Source organism: Dipodomys ordii, unplaced genomic scaffold, assembly GCF_000151885.1.
Source record: "Dipodomys ordii isolate 6190 unplaced genomic scaffold, Dord_2.0 Scaffold10, whole genome shotgun sequence".
In the NCBI taxonomy this organism is placed as follows: Eukaryota; Metazoa; Chordata; class Mammalia; order Rodentia; family Heteromyidae; genus Dipodomys; species Dipodomys ordii.
Genome location: NW_012267226.1, coordinates 17,113,755 through 17,131,704, shown reverse-complemented (window position 1 = coordinate 17,131,704; position 17,950 = coordinate 17,113,755). Strand labels below are relative to the sequence as shown.

General features: G+C 43.2%; 1 protein-coding gene across 1 annotated transcript in view; it reads right to left on the bottom strand.

Annotated features, from left to right (window-relative positions):
* Htr3b (5-hydroxytryptamine (serotonin) receptor 3B, ionotropic) overlaps nt 1–2,769 on the bottom strand; it is a 27,142-nt gene extending 24,373 nt beyond the window's left edge. The window contains exon 1 of the mRNA XM_013009492.1: nt 2,730–2,769. Within this exon, the coding sequence (XP_012864946.1) occupies nt 2,730–2,769 (40 nt within the window). The remainder of the gene's footprint in view (nt 1–2,729) is intronic.
* Nucleotides 2,770–17,950: the final 15,181 nt, after the last annotated feature.

Below are 17,950 nucleotides of genomic sequence, written 5' to 3'. Positions count from 1 at the left end.
TTTTTTCTTTTTGCTTATGTGGTGCTGAGGAATTGAACCCAGGGCCTCAGGCATGCAAGGCAAGCGCTCTACCACTGAGCCACCTTCCCAGCCCCTACTAGTGTCTTATACATGTGTTACACCTTACAATTTTACAATCCTATTTTGATCTTCATGATTATCCCAAATAAAAGTAAATTTATAGAGACTGAACACCTAAGTTTGCCCAGGGCCACGTGACTAATGGGTACTGTAGTCAGTGATACCATTCTCTCTCATGCAGATGCCTTCCATCCCAGCGCATGTGTGCACGCACACGCACACACACACACACACACACACACACACAAACCACACACCAGGAGCAGCCAGGGATCTGTGATCAACTTGGCATTTTATTTCCAGATCATCTGGCTATTAAACCAGTAAAGTTCCCAAGGGTAAATTTCTTTGTCACAAGTGTCCTCAGCCTATGAACCTACCTACGCAGTAGGCTGAGATCTGAGGATTGCATTTGAAGCCAGCCAGGATGGAAATATCCATGAGACTCTACTTTCCAGTTAACCAGCAAAAAGCTAGAAGTGGCGAAGCACTGGTGGCTCACAACTACAATCCTAGCTACTCAGGAGGCAGAGATATGAGGATCTTGGTTCAAAGCCAGCCAGAGTAGGAACATCTGTGAGACTTTTATCTTCAATTAGCTATCAGAATACCAGAGTGGAACTGTGTTTCACAGTGGTAGAGCAATAGCCTTGAGCAAAAATTGCCCAGATCTTGAGTTCAAGTCCCCCAACTGACCCAAAAAAAGCTAGAAGTGGAGGTGTGGCTCAAGTGGTAGAGCACCAGACTTGAGTGATAAAGCAAGAGAGACTGCAAGGCCCTGAGTTCAAGATTCAGTATTGGCATGCACATACACACATAAAGTATCCTTAGTATAAGTGATGTCAAAGCACTAGTAAAAAGATACAACCAAAACTTGTTCTCTTATAACAACAAAACTAAAACATAAACACAAGACACTAGAAAGAATTTCATCTTCTTTTTTTTTGCCAGTCATGGGGCTTGAAATCTGGGCCTGGGCACTGCTCCTCAGCTCTTCAGCTCAAGGCTAGCACTCTACCACTTGAGCCACAGTGCCATTTCCGGCTTTTTCAGCTTATGCGGTGCTGAGGAATCGAACCCAGGACCTCATGTGCATGCAAAGCAAGCACTCTACCACTGAGCCACCTTCCCAGCCCAGTATCATTTGTTAGTCAGGATTTATCACTGGAGCTGGCAAAAGTCAAGAGGCAGTCTCAGAAAGGTAGTCTCAGGTACTCTCCTTGAGCTCTTCAGCTCAAGGTGAGCGAGCACTCTACCACTTGAGCCACTACGCCACTTCTAGTTTGCTGGTGGTTAATTGGAGATAAGAGTCTCCTGGCCTTTCCTACACAGGCTGGCCTTGAACCATAATCCTCAGATCTCAGCCTCCTGAGTAGCTAGGATTACAGGAGTGAGCCTCTGGCGCCCCGCTGAATTTCATCTTCCTTACATTCATTTATTCTATTTTATCTCAGTTTCATATTGGCAAATTGTTTTCTGCATAGGAATCCATCTGGCATTTAATAGAATTTCCTCTATTTTATTTTTTAAGGTATGCTTTTATACTTTAAATATACAAGATTTTTATCATTAATTATAAGTGGATATTTCTCTTCTTGACCCAATCAAAAGCATTTCTAACATTTTTCTTTACTTTTCTTTTTAATTTTTAGTTTCTTGGATGCCAGATTCCTTACTCATGTGCGCAACTGACTTGTTCAGCTGTCAGTTGCATTTTAAAACTTGAGAATTCAGATATAAGTTCCAAGAAACCATGAGAGAGTAGAGTACCAGAAAACCCCAGAATAAACATAAATGCTTGATTTATAAAGCATCAATTATATCCTAACATGGTTCAAATCAGTAGCACTAATAGCACCATAAAGTATTTTTAAAAATACTTTTCTGAAATATGTTTATGACTGTGTTGTTGTTTCATTTTTGTTTACTTTTCATTTGGTTTGGTTTACCTTTTATTTAAGTCCATTTTTCTTTTTTTGCTATTTAGCACAGGCTGGTCTTGAAGCTGTAATTCTACTGTAGCCTCCTTAATGCTGGGATTACAGGTATGTATAACCATGCCCAGTTGTAAATTGTTGTTTAAGATAACATTCAAAATTCTCAAGGCTTTAGTACCTGCCATTAAAATACACCCATCTTACAAAGTCAGATTAGATGTAAAGTCTATAATACCAAAATAACATACAGTTATCTGTAGTCATGACAAGTCTATATGATTCTTTCTCTGGGCTGTTCCTAATAAAGCTTGTAATAAAGCCAAGTCTATGTCAAATAATAAATATACATTATCTGTACTTAAAGGAAGATCTGAAAAGAAGTACCCTAAACATAATATAAGTTGCTACAGAATGTTTGGTTTCTAGAGAAGCAGAGCTTAAACAAACCATTATAATGTGCTGACACTTATTTTCAGCTGTGTTGAAAAGTTTCACACTGTGATATATGTGTGTATACATATATGTATACATCTATGTGCAATTGGAGGAACAGTTAGACTGCTGGTCTCTGTGTAGCTTGGTAGGCTGGCATTTTATAGATGCAGAGTAAAAACGTCCAATCATGAGGCGTTCGGAGCACCATTGTGTATATTGTCTCTAGCGTCTGAGTGTTAAAACTCAATGCTTCGTAAAATTATTGAAAGAACTCACCTGTGGCAGACACCAGGACACAGGGCCACAGAGGAGACATCGCACTTGCCAATTGTTCTTCGGCAGCTACCAAAGAAGAAAAGTGAGCGCTCTTCTACCAGATGCAATGCTGCTCAACTCTTCATGCCAGAGTTCCTCTCCACTCTGTTCGTCTGTCCGTTTGTTCTAGCCTTACTTACCAGTGTGGTCTTAAAAACCATCCCAATTAGGCCAGCACCGCACAAAGGTTGTGGAATTAATGTCATCACAAAACTCCTTAAATGTCTCTAACTTGGTTCTGCCCTGGGATTAGATGCTGGCCAACAATTCCATCTCCCTGACAGGAGATAGCTAAGTAAATAATGTAATACAAGTGGAGCCCCTAAGGAGAGGAAATTTCACACTAATATGATTTCCTTTACAGCTTTTACCTAAGGCAATGCTCTTGCTGACATTCAGGACACTAATTTCATTAATAATTGAGATCTAAATAGCCGTCTTAAACCAGGCTCAGGCAGTAACATCTTCAGCATTTGGAAATGGTCATTAGACTCTCAAATTACAGAAAGCTAATGGGAACTTGGTATCGTCTAATAAAGAGCAAGCACAAACAATACAATGGAAAAGGTGCCTTTGGTTTATTCCCAAGCACTTTTAATTAACAGAAACATTGATTTTTTTTTTATAAATAGGAGTGTTTCTTCAAATTTTACTGACCCCCACCCCTTCCAATTATTGAACATAGAACTACTGAAGTTTAACATCATTCAAGAAACATTTTTTTGGACCAGGCACCAGGGATTCATGCCTGTAATCCTAGCTATTTGGGAGGCTGTGAATCTGAGGATTGTGGTTCAAATTCAGACCAAGGAGGAAAGTCTGTAAGACTCTTATCTTCAATTTAACGCCCCCCCCTCCACACACGCACACACACAGGAGTAGACTTGTGGCTCAAATGGTAGAGTTTCAGCCTTGAGTGAAAGAGCTAAAGGACAGAGCTAGCCCTGAGATCAAGCCCCAGTACCAGCAAATACAAAACAAAAAGGGTTTTATTGTTTTTTGATTAGGTACTGATACTATCTTTATTACTAAGGCTAAATATGGATAATTCTGTGTAATCATTCTACCTTCCATAGGCGATTCTATAGGTGCTCTAGAAACGAAACCCGAATTTCATTCCATTTCCAACATCTGCCTGCTTTTTATTGTAAGTGGAATTGTGGAGGCACAGATTTGAGCTAAAACTTTTACAGAGCAAAATGAGGGTTGGGAGAAGCGCATATTGGATTCTTATTCTCCTAATTACTCAGTTCCTTTGTTTAGAATTCATGAAATTCTCTACATAATTTTCATCTACCCATAAAATAGAGGTTGGCTGATTTTCTGCTGTGGAGGAAAAGAGTTACAAATATGAGAAAGAGAAAATGAGAATTAATTCTATAGGTAAATATAAATAAATATATATATATAAATAGATAGATGATAGATGATAGATGGCTAGTTGATGGATGGATGGATGATAGAGGATAGACAGATAGATAATGATCAACATCACATTCTAGCCATGCATTTGAGCAAGACAGGACTCTTAAGTCAAATCTTCTGGACATAGTTCCCCTCCCTTTCCTTCCCACGGTCTCAAATGCCCATCTGTTACTGGAAGGCCATTACTAATGATGTGTAATACAGGTACATTGCGACCTTCATTAGCTAATTTAACAACAGTCTAGTGATCCTACCCATTATAGCACTTGGTTAATGACTCCTTCCAGGATGGGCGAGGTTTTGTGTAGGTGACTTCTCCTCAAAATAGTTCACAGTCAGATGCATTGTGGCCAAAATCCCTTCTTTCAGGGTCAGAGCTCTCATTTCCACCGCCGTCTTGCTTGGGGTTAGTTGATTTACTCAGTGCTTTTAGATTCAGTGTCATTTGTCACCCCAGCCTTAATTTTTCATGAAAATGGTCTCTTACTTACCTTCAATATAGCACTTCTTGTCTAGAGAGAGTGTAGTACACACACTCTAGCTGATCATTCCTCTTGCGTAACTTTCTAGGATGCCTGATCGATGAGGGAGTGATTCTCTTTCAGGCTTTTCAAGTCCATCAGTCTATTTATGAGGAAAACCTGAAGTCACGAGGGGGCTGTTCATTCAGGCTCGTTGAGGATCAACATTCAGGCAAAATAAACAAAGAGTAGGGGTGGGGCATGGTGCCAGTGGTAGAGTGCTTCCTACCTAGCAAAAGGAGGCCTTGAATGCAAGCCTGAGTACCACCAAAGTAAACAAACCTCGTCTGAGATTTGAATGTGCCATTCTAACTCCTAGCAGCCTGGTCCAGACCTACGATTAAGAGATGACCTAAAAAGGTTATTTCTTCTGGTCTTCCCCCTCCACAGTTCCCTGAGTCTTTGTACTATGTTTCTCCATCATTTCCAAGGAAAACTACAGCACCTCTTTGATGGACAAATATCTTTTGGAAGAAGCAAGGGTGGGAGTTTATTATACAAACATAATATGGAAGCGTTTATTATGCAAACAGCAACTGAGTTATGTGTCCTTTAAGACTACTAAATAGTTTTTAATTACTGCTATATCAGTTAATCCCATAAATATGCAAATGCAATTAGTTCACAAAATAGGCCTTAAATATCTTTATTCCTCTCCAACAAAGTTCTTTGAAGTTAATCGCTTAACTCTCTTTGTTCACTCCCTTGGCAGTGTGCTAAAATTGACAGGAATTTTGACAAATGTACATATTCAGGGAGAACCAAATTTTCTGTGCACATCTGGTCAGGCTGAAAGAAAACAAGAAAGGCAGAAATGGATACTTCAGCCAAGCTCAAACATTTAATGAATGGGGTCTTATATGTAATTTCTGTTACTTCAAGGCATTGTCCTTGGAATTCAATATCAAGTTAACCACTGAGACGGCACTTCAAGTCCAAATCCATACCCAACAGTTGCTTTTCCTCTGACTCAGAATTTCATGTTTAATAACACCAATGTATACTTCCTAGTCCCGAATGAATGAATGAATGAATGAATGAATGAATGAATGAAGTTTTCCATATCTCCAGCCCTGCTCTTTGTCTGTCATGGCTTCCTATAGGAAGCAGTAGACCATAGAAGCTTAGATCCCAGGGCCTAGAATCAGATATACTCTATGCCTCTTGGCTCTATCACTTGGCTAGACACTTGTAGTGGCCAATTGATTATTTCTAAGCCCTAGTTTTTACATTTGTAATGGCAGTTTAAAAAGTATGGGGTAGGTTTTGTATGGCTGTGTAACAAATTACTACAAACAGTAACTTAAGACAAAACTCATAAGCCAGGTGCTGGTGGCTCACACCTGTAATCCTAGCTACAAGGAAGCTGAGATTTGAGGATCACAGTTCAAAGCCAGACCAGATAGGAAAGTCTGTGAGGCTCTTCTCTCCAATGAACCACTAGAAAACTATCAGTGGAGCTGTGGGTCAAAGTGGTAGAGCACAAGCCTTAAGCAAGAAAGCTCAAGGAGGGCTGGGAAGTTGGCTCAGTGGTAGAGTGCTTGCCTTGCATGCATGAGGCCCTGGGTTCGATTCCTCAGCACCACATAAGCAGAAAAAAGCCAGAAATGTCGCTGTGGCTCAAGTGGTAGAGCGCAAGCCTTGAGCTGAAGAGCTGAGGGACAGCACCCAGGCCCAGAGTTCAAAACCCCACGACTGGACCAAAAAAAAAAAAAAAAGAAAGCTCAAGGACAGCACCCAGGCCCTGAGTTCAAGCCCCTATGGCCAACAACAACAGAACTCATTTACTAGCTCCATTCCGTAGTCAGCTGTCCAGGCACAGGTAGATTGAGACCAAAACCATGGGGAGGACTGAAGTTGGTGTACATCATTTTCCAAATCTGTTGGGTGATAGCAAATTAGTGGCTTAAAATCAGTTACAATGAAGGCATTGGTTGCATGAGAACCATACAAATCAAGGCAACTCCTGGTTACCACCCATGTAGCACACCTAGCCGTATACATTGCCTTGACTGAGCCCTTGTAAGCTTCTATCTCCACAGGCGTTCGAGAATGTTGTATTTGTCCACTGTTGCATCTCTTCTACAATTCTGCAAACACGGTGAAGGTCTACAGCACAGTCATCTGGTTTCCAACCCACAGCCTGACACCTAGTGAATAATTAAATGTCTCATTCATTAACTGTTTCCGGATAGACAGAAGAGCTAACAAATAAGCAGAAATGGATTTGTGTAGATACAAGAAAGGGGAGAACTCAGAGGCTCCCCCTTTCTCACAACCATATCCAAGGTGCTCTCCCTTCCCAACCACCCCACGAAGGTGAGAATGATGGTTTGCATTCAGAGTAAGATTACTTTGAGTTGGTCGGCTGCAGAGTCTTTGGTTCTCCCAGAAAATCTGGTGTTCAGGAATCTCATAATTCCTGAGAGTCAGATGTCCCCAAAAAAACTACAGGAAGAGAGAACTTAGAAGGAACGTGGAAGAACATAAATAGTTGTTGCTTCTATTTCTACAAACGTTTTGACTACATTGGCAGATGGTCTTAGCAAGCCATACCATGCAAACAAGGGTTGTAAAGTCTTGCTGCCTGAGCACAAGGGACTCTCTCCTGATTTGTGGCTCCCCGTCAAGCCTAGTAGTTTTCCATTTTGACCAACTTTGGAGTTTTCTGTGAAGGAGCCCAGATATGGTCATCCAAACAACCAGTTGGATATTTGGATTCAGGATCCAATTTCTGGGTATTTCCGTCTATGCTGTGGGCTCAACAAGGTCTTCGATCATTTGCAACTTGTGTGTATTTGTCTCTTCAACCATTCCCTATGAGAGGAACTGTGGTAGACACTGAAGATGTAAAGAGAAGGAAGCTCAAGTGTTACCAAACACAACACATGAGAAAAAGATAAAGTGTCCACAGATGGATGAAGAACTGGAGAAGATGGGATAGAAAGAGGAGCCCCAATTTGGAGTGGGAGTAGAGAGAGCCTTTTTGTAAATGGCATGGGTGCTGAATAGTTAGCTTGGTAGGGAGAGGGAAATGGAGGTCCTCACAGGAGAAATGGCAGGGAGATCAGAGGAGAACATGATGCCTTCCAGAGGGAAGTGACAGCCTCCCTTTGAAAAATGGCAGGCACATAATTCCAAACTCATGTGAGTTGAATAGATCCGCAAGTCCATGATACAGAGTGTTAAGTGGGAGGCGAGAACAGGAAAGTGAAATATTGTATAAGTCTGTATAAGTGCTCTGATTATAAAGCTGTCTCTGAATGGCCTGTAGCAATTATTCTAAAATGCACAACAGCTGTATTTGTCCCCTTTCTGCCATTGCTGAAATTTACACTGTCATTGCTCCAGGAAGGAGGAAGGCTTGGCACTAATGATAGGCTGGCTGACTATGGCTGGAGTGTGACAGACCTCTCGTTAGAGCCTTTTAAGACAGAGAGAGAGCAGAATGGTGGGGACTTGCAATGCGCCCAGGAAAACTCCTCTGCGGGCTACGAGTGTGATCAGAGCGCCACCTTGTGGCACCTGCCATGCCTGCCTGAACAAATTCTGGGCAGGCAGAAAAACTACATACAACCCTTATACATTGTTCCATACAGGGTTACTTTAGATGACCTGAAAGTCATGGCTCTTCTCTCTTCATGTTATTTGCTGTTATTTTGGGTTTCCCAACACTAACCCACACTAGTCGGTCCAGTCTGTTCCTACTCAGTTTACAAATTCACCTCTGCATTCCTGTTCCTTCAAAACCCTTACTCCCCTAAGGGGCTCTAAGTTTCCTCAGTGACTTCTTAACTGGTAACTTTCCTTTGCCTTCCATACGAACAGGAGTAAGTAAACACTGGGTTTTCCACAGGTGCATTACTAAAACTATATCAGGCTGGGCATAGTGACTCAAGCCTGTTAATCCTAGCTACTTGGGAGGCACAGATCAGATTGTGATTTGGGGCCAGACAGGGCATAACAGTTCAAGAGAGGGCTGGGAAGGTGGCTCAGTGGTAGAGTGCTTGCCTTGTATGCATGAGGCCCTGGGTTTGATTCCTCAGCACCACATAAGCAGAAAAAGCCAGAAGTGGTGCTGTGGCTCAAGTGCTAGAGCGCTAGCCTTGAGCTGGAGAGCTGAGGGATAGTGCCCAAGCCCAGAGTTCAGGCCCCATGACTAACAAAATAAAATAAAATAACTAAAAGGGTTGGAGATGTGGCTCAAGAGGTAGTATACCAGCCTCATAAGCTTAAGGCCCTGAGTTTAAAGTCCAGTACACCCACCTACCCCCAAGAACCTACATTTTTTTTAGCATAGACAGAAGGGATGAAATTCCATATTTGTGGACAAGTGATTTATTCCATAAGTACTCAAATAGAGAATAGAAACTGACATCACTTCAGCCTTTGCCTGGTAGATTTTTTTTTTTTTTTGGTCAGTCATGGGGTTTGAACTCTGGGCCTGGGTGCTGTCCCTCAGCTCTTCAGCTCAAGGCTAGTGCTCTACCACTTGAGCCACTGTGCCACTTCTGGTTTTTTGAGGGGTTAATTGGAGATAAGAGTCTCACGGACTATCCTGCCCAGGCTGGCTTTGAACCACAATCCTCAGATCTCAGCTTCCTGAATAGCTAGAATTACAGGCATAAGCCACTGGTGCCTGGCTTAGAAAAATTATTTTAATCTGTTACTTAAAAGGGGAAATTAGAGCTATGCACTGGTGGTTCATTCCTGTAATCCTAGCTACTCAGGAGGCTGAGATCTGAGGATTGCAGCTCAAAGCCAAACTGGGCAGAAAAGTATGTAAGACTCATCTCCAATAAACGACTCAGAAAAAAGGCTGAAAGTGGTGCTGTGGCTCAAGTAGAGTCATAGCCTTGAACACCAAGAGGCTCAGGGACAGTGCCTAGTCCCTGAGTTCAAGCCCCAGGACCAGCAAAAAAAGAAAGGGAAAATTAGTTCCCTGCAACTTAGTGTAAGGTGAAAATGACATCATACACCAGTCAGATCACTGCTCATCATTACATAAGACTGAGGAAACAAAAGATGAGGCGTCTCCAGGTTATAGGTACATTACAATTTCAAGCTGGAATACTTTCCAAAAGCTTTCTATTTCATGGAACCCGAACTCTTTGTACAGACCAGCTCTCTGATCAGTTGTTCTCAGAACCCTGTACTTCTGCTTCTTAAAGCAACAGAGACTTCTTCACAAACCCTGAAGGGCTGTGGCTCCTCATTGGATGAAGAGTCATGTCACCTTATTCAGCACCTGCTATTTTTGCTTTATGTTTCTTGCTATGGTTACAAGATGAGAAGGGGGGGGGAGGGAGGGAAGGAAAGAGAGAGGAAAGGAGAAAGAGACGATGAAAAGAACTCCAGAACTTCTGAGTCCTTGGCCATCCCTAGATCTGAAACATTTTTCTTTTTTCGTATTTATTTATTTATTTATTGGTCGCTTGTGGAATTTGAACTCAGGGCCTGGGCGCTGTCCCTGAGCTCTTTTCTCAAGACTCACACCCTACCACTTTGAGCCACAGCTCCACTTCTGGTTTTTGAGTGGTTCATTGGAGATAAGGAGTCTCACAAGGACTTTTCTGCCCCAGCTGGCTTCGAACCACGATCCTCAGAGTAACTCCTAAACTAAGATTACAGGAACGAGCCAAAAGCACCCAGCAGGGGTTATTTTCTGACTCTAGGTCTGACATTTTGAACTATCAAAGAAGAAAAAAAGGCCAGATCAAGTTCATCCCTGGGGTGATGGAAACTTCTCCTTCTTCCAACTCTACAGTATTTCCAGCTTCTCCTGGAATGGTCCTCAGGTACCTTGCCCTCAAGTGCTAATAGTCATTTTTCTTCATTCACTAAAGTGAAAAGGATGGAATAGCTGAAGGATAGGAACACCTGAAAATAATTTCTCCATAACTGGGTGGGGGTAGGGGCAGGAGGGGAGAAGTATGCCCTTTGTTACCCCTTGCTCTGTTCTTTAGAAACACATTAACCAGTGCTTGTGAACAAGGCTTGCTGATGATGGGCATAGCTGGGGATTAGCATTTTAACTGTATTTGTAAGGCTTTGGGAAATGCTATGGCAAGATCCTTTAGGATCATTGCTGGAGTTGAAGATGAAATTGCTTCCCCATTTGTGCAAATTTGACAAGTGAGGGGTTACTGATTATCGTGTTGGAAAAAATAGGGATAAAACTGGGATTGCCCAGGCAAAACAGGACCTACAATTACCCGGTGATTAGCCTTCGGAGTGAATGCTAAAACTTTACTGTCTCCCTCATCTTCTTGTCTTTTTCCAATCCAGCGCAAGGAGCACCCCCTCAGGGAAGCACTTTTAGGCTGTTTTTGTCTCCAGATAACATAGTCTTCATTTCCAGGTAAGGTGTCTCTAAACCAGAATCTTTTCATCTTTGACCCTAGGCTATAGAGAAAGCTTAGTTTAAAATCCTGGCTGTAGGATTAGAAAGACTTCAGGCAAATTCCTTAATCTTTCTATGGTGGTTTCTGTATTTGTGAAATAACTATTAATATTTTTAAAAAAAACCTCTCCACAGGATATTGTGAGGATAAAATGAGCTTATACATGCAAGAAACTCAAACACTGCTAAACTAATATGTGCTTAGTAATGTTAGTTGTTACTTCCTTTAAAAATGCTTTTCTTGTGCTGGTGGCTCACACCTGTAATCCTAGCTACTCAGGAGGCTGAGATCTAAGGATCATAGTTCAAAGCCAGCCCAAGCAGGAAAGTCTGTGAGACTCTTATCTCCAACTACCAGAAAACCAGAAGCAGAACTGTGGCACAAGTGGTAGCCTGAGCTGAAGAGCCCAAGCCCAGAGTTCAAGCCCCAGGAACAACAACAACAACAGCAACAAAAGCTTTTCTTTTCCTTCCAGAGTCATCAGTTGTTGTTTTTTTTTTAATTTCTTAACAGCTAATCAGAAAGCCATCCAGTACCCCCATAAAAGCCTGTCCCCAACCCTTTACTGAAGCAACAACAACAAGCAACATTGGAATCTGCTGCCTAACTGCCCATCTTTTATTTTAAAGGTTTCATAATAAATGGTCGTTTCTCCTTAGGGGGAAAAAGTATTAAATTTCTACAGGCAAATTGTTGCTAGGTGCCAGTGGCTCACAACTGTAATCCTAGCTACTCAGGAGGCTGATATCTGAGGATCTAAGTTTGTCCTGCCTGTGAAACTCTTACCTCCAATTAACCACCCAAAACAGCAAGAAGTAGGACTGTGGCTCAGGTGGTACAGAGCCAGCCTTGAGAGAAAAAGCTAAGAGACAGTGCCCACGCCCTTGGTTCAAGCCCAGTACTGGCACAATAACAAACAAATAAATAATAAATAAATAAATGCAAATTGTTATTATTCATCTTGCCCAATCTTTTTTTTTTTAATTCTAGAGATGAGGTTGTAGCTCACGCGGTATAGTGCCAGCCTACCACGCATGAGGTCCATGAGTACAAACAGACCTGTGCCATCATGGCTAGAGAGAATGGCAGTCTTTCAATCTCAATGTTATAACAGTGTGCTTTTGATCTTTTGCTTTTATTATTAAGCCCTTATAAAATGTGTCAAGCAAGTAATACAATGAACACTTACATGTTTACCACCTGATGATGAAAATAGCCTATGATGATTATTTGTGAATCCTGTGGATGTCACTTTTTACTTTGTTCCTTCTCTTCCTCAGTATTTTTTATTTGTTCTTTTTTTTTTTTTCCAGTCCTGGAACTCAGGCCCTGGGTGCTGTCCCTGAGTTTCTTTGACTCAAGGATAACACTTGAAACACAGTGCCACTTTCTGCTTTTTCTAAGTAGTTTATTGGAGAATTTCATGGACTTTGTTTCCCGGGCTGGCTTTGAACCATTATCTTCAGATCTCAGCCTCCTGAACAGCTAAGATTACAGGCATGAGCTACCACCATTGGGTTATTTATTCTTTTTTGTAGTTTTACTACATGCTTATCTTCTAATACAATGTTATGATTTGTAATTTGTATAAAGGGAATTTGAAGCTGAACGTTGATGGCTCATGCCTGTAATCCTAGCTACTCAGGAGGCTGAGATCTAAGACTGGGCAGGAAAGTCCATGAGATTCAAGGACAGTACATGGCCCTGAGTTCAAGCTCCAGGACTAGCCAAAAAAAAAGGGGGGGCTGGGAAGGTGGCTCAGTGGTAGAGCACTTGCCTTGCATGCATGAGGCCCTGGGTTCAATTCCTCAGCACCACATAAGCAAAAAGAAAAAAGCTGGAGGTGGCGCTGTGGCTCAAGTGGTAGAGCGCTAGCCTTGAGCTGAAGAGCAGAGGTACAGCACCCAGGCTCAGAGTTCAGGCCCCACGACCGGACCTCCCCCCCAAAAAAAAGGAATTAGATTGTATGTTATCTTCTGTGATTATGTCTCACAACACTGCTATATTAGCTTTATCTAATGACTAGACATCATTTTTATCAATTTAGCTGTTGGTGCTTTGCTTTCTGTTTTATTATGAGTGTCATAAACATTTTTGTATCTGCATCCTGGTACAAATGTATAAGCTTTTCTAGAGTACTTAGACAAGGAATGGCTGTTCATGAGGCATTCACAATTTCAAGTTTTAGTAGTTACTGTCGACTCATGTTCCAGACTTCTGGTGAGGCTCCAGGGACGCCTGGACTCAACCCCTGGTACCAAGTTTCTGACAGGTGCTACAAAGAAAGAATGTTAGGACATATGGAGATCGAGACCAAAGAAGTTTATTAGTAAAGCAAAGCAAACCAAAGATAGTACACAAACCAGACATGGGTGTGGGCATGTCTGATCATCTAACAGGTGCTTAAAGCAGCGTTTGCTACCAGCAGGGTGAACACCAGACTCCCCCATGTTGTACCTATGTCTGCAATACAGAACCATTCTCTCCCACATTCATTTTGCAGCCATCTTGGAATCCGAGAGGGACCAGACTCCCTGCCAGGTGTCAGTGACTTTTAACAAGACAATGGACTTGTCAGACCACCTCTGGAGACACTTCAGGCCAGCTCTGGCCACCTCTGAACACTGGGACTGTTTAAAACTATGTATACCTTTCGTCCCTTGTTCACAGTTTCTTACTTAAGCTTATACTTTATGTTTGCATTCTGAGGACAGCTGAAGAAGAGCAAGTGTTGTGTTCCTGTGGCTGTCATATAACAGACCTTTTCTCTGCTCTTCACTGTGTTTTATTTGGCTGATAGGGGTCAGAAGCCCCACCTGGCATATGAAAGTCCTGGAGTGTGGGCCTGGGGTCTAAACACTCTGGTGGCATTAACAGGTGCAATGAAGTGCTCTAACATCAGCTGAGTTGGGGGTTGATCTTCAATTTGCCTTAAGGATGAGTGTCACCTTTGTTTTGGACTGTTCATTCCTTTTTTTTTTGGTCAGTCATGGGGCTTGAACTCAGGGACTGGGCACTATACCTGAGCTCTTTTGCTCAAAGGGAGTGCTCTACCACTTTTGAGCCACAGCTGCACTTCTGATTTTCTGGCAGTTAATTGGAGATAAAAGTCTTTGGGGTGGCTTTAAACCATGATCCTCAGATCTCAGCCTCCAGAGTAGCTACAATTACCAATGTGATTCTCATCCACCCCCAACCCCAGCCAGCTGTTCAAGCATTCTTATTGTGATATGTTTTATCAACTGGGCCAAGAAACATTAGGGGATTGATTTTGCCAGTCCTGAGGCTTGAACTCAGGGCCTAGGTGCTGTCCCTGAGCTTTTATTCTGCTCAAGGCTTGCACTCTACCACTTGAGCCACAACTTCACTTCTGGCCTTTTTAGAGCTTAATTGGAGATAAATTTTGAAGACTTTCCTGCCTGGGTTCTCAGAACCATGCTGCTGGCCTCCTAAGTAGGTAGGATTACACAGGAGCCTAGCTGTTTGATTTTAAATGGTGTTGCAGACCAAATCCAGGACTTTGTGGGTTCTAGACAAATACGTATCCTGAGCTACATCTCCAGTGATTACAGCTTCCTGTACTGAGCTGTTGCTTTCTATGACTCTCAAACCTACAGATAGCCACTGATTGCATAAGTCCGTCCAATAATGCTTCTTTCATAATTATATATTCTATTGATTCTGTTCTTCAAGAGAGCCCTGGATAATACAATTGCATACATCCCACAAATTGGGAAGGTTATAAACTAATTTTTTAACCAATAAAATGGTTTTGGATACATTTTCTTTTTTTTTTTTTTGGGTCCAGTCGTGGGGCCTGAACTCTGGGCCTGGGCGCTGTCCCTCAGCTCTTCAGCTCAAGGCTAGAGCCCTAACACTTGAGCCACAGCGCCACTTCCGGCTTTTTTTCATTTTTGCTTATGTGGTGCTGAGGAATCGAACCCAGGGCCTCAGGCATGCAAGGCAAGCGCTCTACCACTGAGCCACCTTCCCAGCACCATGGATATATTTTCTTAGCATATAATTTGATATAATTCTTATATATGATTCTTTAGTGGTGATAACAGAAATATCAGAAAGGCCATTTTCCTAACTCCTTCAAAAATAATTCTTGTGACTAGAAGAGGCTCAAGCCTGTAATCCTAGGCTACTCTGGAGGCTGAAGGCTCCTAGGCAGAAAAGCTCACTAGACTCCATCTCTAAATATCCAGAAAAAAGTTTGACTGGAGGCATGGCTCCAGTTGAGCACCAGTCTAGCAAGTATGAGGCCTGAGTTCAAACCCTAGCACTACAAAAAATTTTTTGTCTAGATTATTAATAGGAAGGAATTCATAGCTCAAGGACCAGTTATAGTTGGCAGTTAGCTGTAGCCTTTGTCTAGTTGCTCAGAAGCGATTAGAAAAACAATAGCCAAAGCCAGGCGTAGGTGGCTCATGCCTGTAATGCTAGCTACTCAGGTGGCTGATATCTGAGGATCTCAGTTCAAAGCCAGCCTGGGGAAGGAAAGTCCGTGAAACTCTTATCTCCAATAAACCACTCAGAAAACCAGAAGTGGCTCTGTGGCTAAAGTGGTAGAGAGCTAGCCTTGAGCTGAAGACCTGAGGGACAGCGCCCAGGCCCAGAGTTCAAGCCCCACGACAGACCGAAAAAAAAGAAAGAAAAACAATAGCCACTGTGTGTATGTGGGTTTAGGTTTTAAGCCTAGGGCCTTATGCACGCTAAGCAATACCTACTTTTTTTTTTTTTTTTTGCCAATCCTGGGGCTTAAACTCAGGGCCTCAGCTTTGTCCCTGAGTCTCTCTGTGCTCAAGGCTAGTGCTTTACTACTTCAGCCACAGCACCACTTTCAGCTTTTTCTGAGTAGTTAATTGATAAGAGTCTCACAGACTCTTCTGTCCAGACTGGCTTTGAATCATGATCTTCAGATCTCAGCCTCCTGAGTAGCTCTAAGATTACGGGTGTAAGCCACCGGCAGCTGGCCGATACCTACTTTTGATATTTGATTACAGTGAGGCTTGCCAGCTGATGGCTAGAGAGCATGTAGATCTGTTCACTCAACACTATGAATGGATAGGGTGACTAGCTGATTACCATATCTGGCACCACTAGGAAGCTGCAGGAAGCTGAGAGGACATCTGCACTGTGAGGTTGATTATATACAATTCTTGAGAAATTTTACTTCAGCTAGAGTCCTGTTTAGAACCATATTGCAGAAAGAGGATTAATCAAAACTCAGGGCCTATGCTTACCAAACTGCATGCATAGACCCTATTCAGAGATACGACTACAGGAGGCCTCTGATGAAATCTCAAGGATTGTGAAACTACTTATACACATTCAACTAACAATGCTAAAATAAATGTGCAAACATAAATGAGGGTTGTTCAAAGATATAGTAGATATGTAGAAATAGAGCTTTCTTCTGAAGACTTGCCCAACAGTGTGAGGCCCCAGGTCTGCCAAAAAGAAGGAAGGAAGGGAGAAGAGGGGGAAAGGAAGGAAAAGAAAGCTTTCTAGTATGTTAAGCTGCAAATAGACTGGACTTTGAAGTCAACTTTCCAGGTGTCATGGTTCATGCTTGTAATTCCATGCTTGTAATTCCAACACACAAGTGGCAGAGTCAGGAAGATCGAGATTTTTGAGGCCAGCCTTGGTTATACAGAATCTGTCTTTTAAAAACAAATTGTTATAAAGACAATGTTCAGAGGGGGGGAACAGTTACATAAGTCAGGTAATGACTACGTTTCTTTTTGGACAATGTGACCCCTTCCCTTGTTGCCCTGTCTTAAACACACACACACTTCAGAAATCAACTTACTCTGCAGTGATGCGCAAGGAATGGGCTTTGATTACACATGTAAAAAATAAAGAAAATCAACAGTTAAAAAAAAAAAAAAAGTCAGACAATCGTCAGTCACACCTACAGCCGGCTGGTTGTCCCCAGAAGATTCTGAGTCAAGCCATGCTAACCTGCCGAGGGCTGTCTCCAGGTGATGAAGCATCAGCAATCCCGGCCTGGCCCCTGAGAGGCCAGGAGGACTCTGGGGAGCCGCACCAGACCTATTACAGACTATGGGTCTGGAATGGCTGTAACGGCTACCACCATCACAGACTACGGGTCTACAGGTGAACCACAAGGACAGCAGAGCCAGCAGCCCCAATAAGACCACCACCCACAGGAAGGGCCACCAGGCAGGCAGAGCTGGGCCCTTCCATTTTCCACCTCCACAGAGTGGGGGACAGCCGGGCGTGGACCCCGACATGCGCCCCAGGGTTCGCTGCGCTGGGGACGTGCGTTCGCTGGGGCGGCCCAGCACACACATGGACACTGCAGTGACTTGGGCGCACTGGCAGGTCTTCTTGCCCGCCATGCTCACTCAGCTCAAGCTGAAAGGCTGGGCATCCTCCCATCAAAGGGGTTCCGGGCCATTCTGCTGGCTGTAGATAAAGCACTGCAATCAGACAAACCCATGTCTGTCTGTCTGTCTGTCCTGGCCTTAAAGACACGTGACACCGCTTCCTGTCCCTCGAGAAGGAAATGGCTACCAGGCCCGAGAAGCCTAGGCAGGGGTCCACGCTACAAGCAGCTTCAACTCAGCCGAGGGGACCTCGACAGGGGGCAAGTTTTGCAGGCAGAGGACGGAGAAGAAGACTTGAGGGCGCTGCGCCCTCGTTGCCCACTTCCGGAACCCCCGAGGCACGAACCGCAAGGGTGGCGACGCTGACCGTTAGCTGGAGGGGGGGGGCAGGAAGGGAGGGAAGGGGCGGAGCCCTGGTCACGTGGCCGCCGCCGGGTCAGAGTCCGACGTCGGCGGTAGCACGCTGGGCGGCT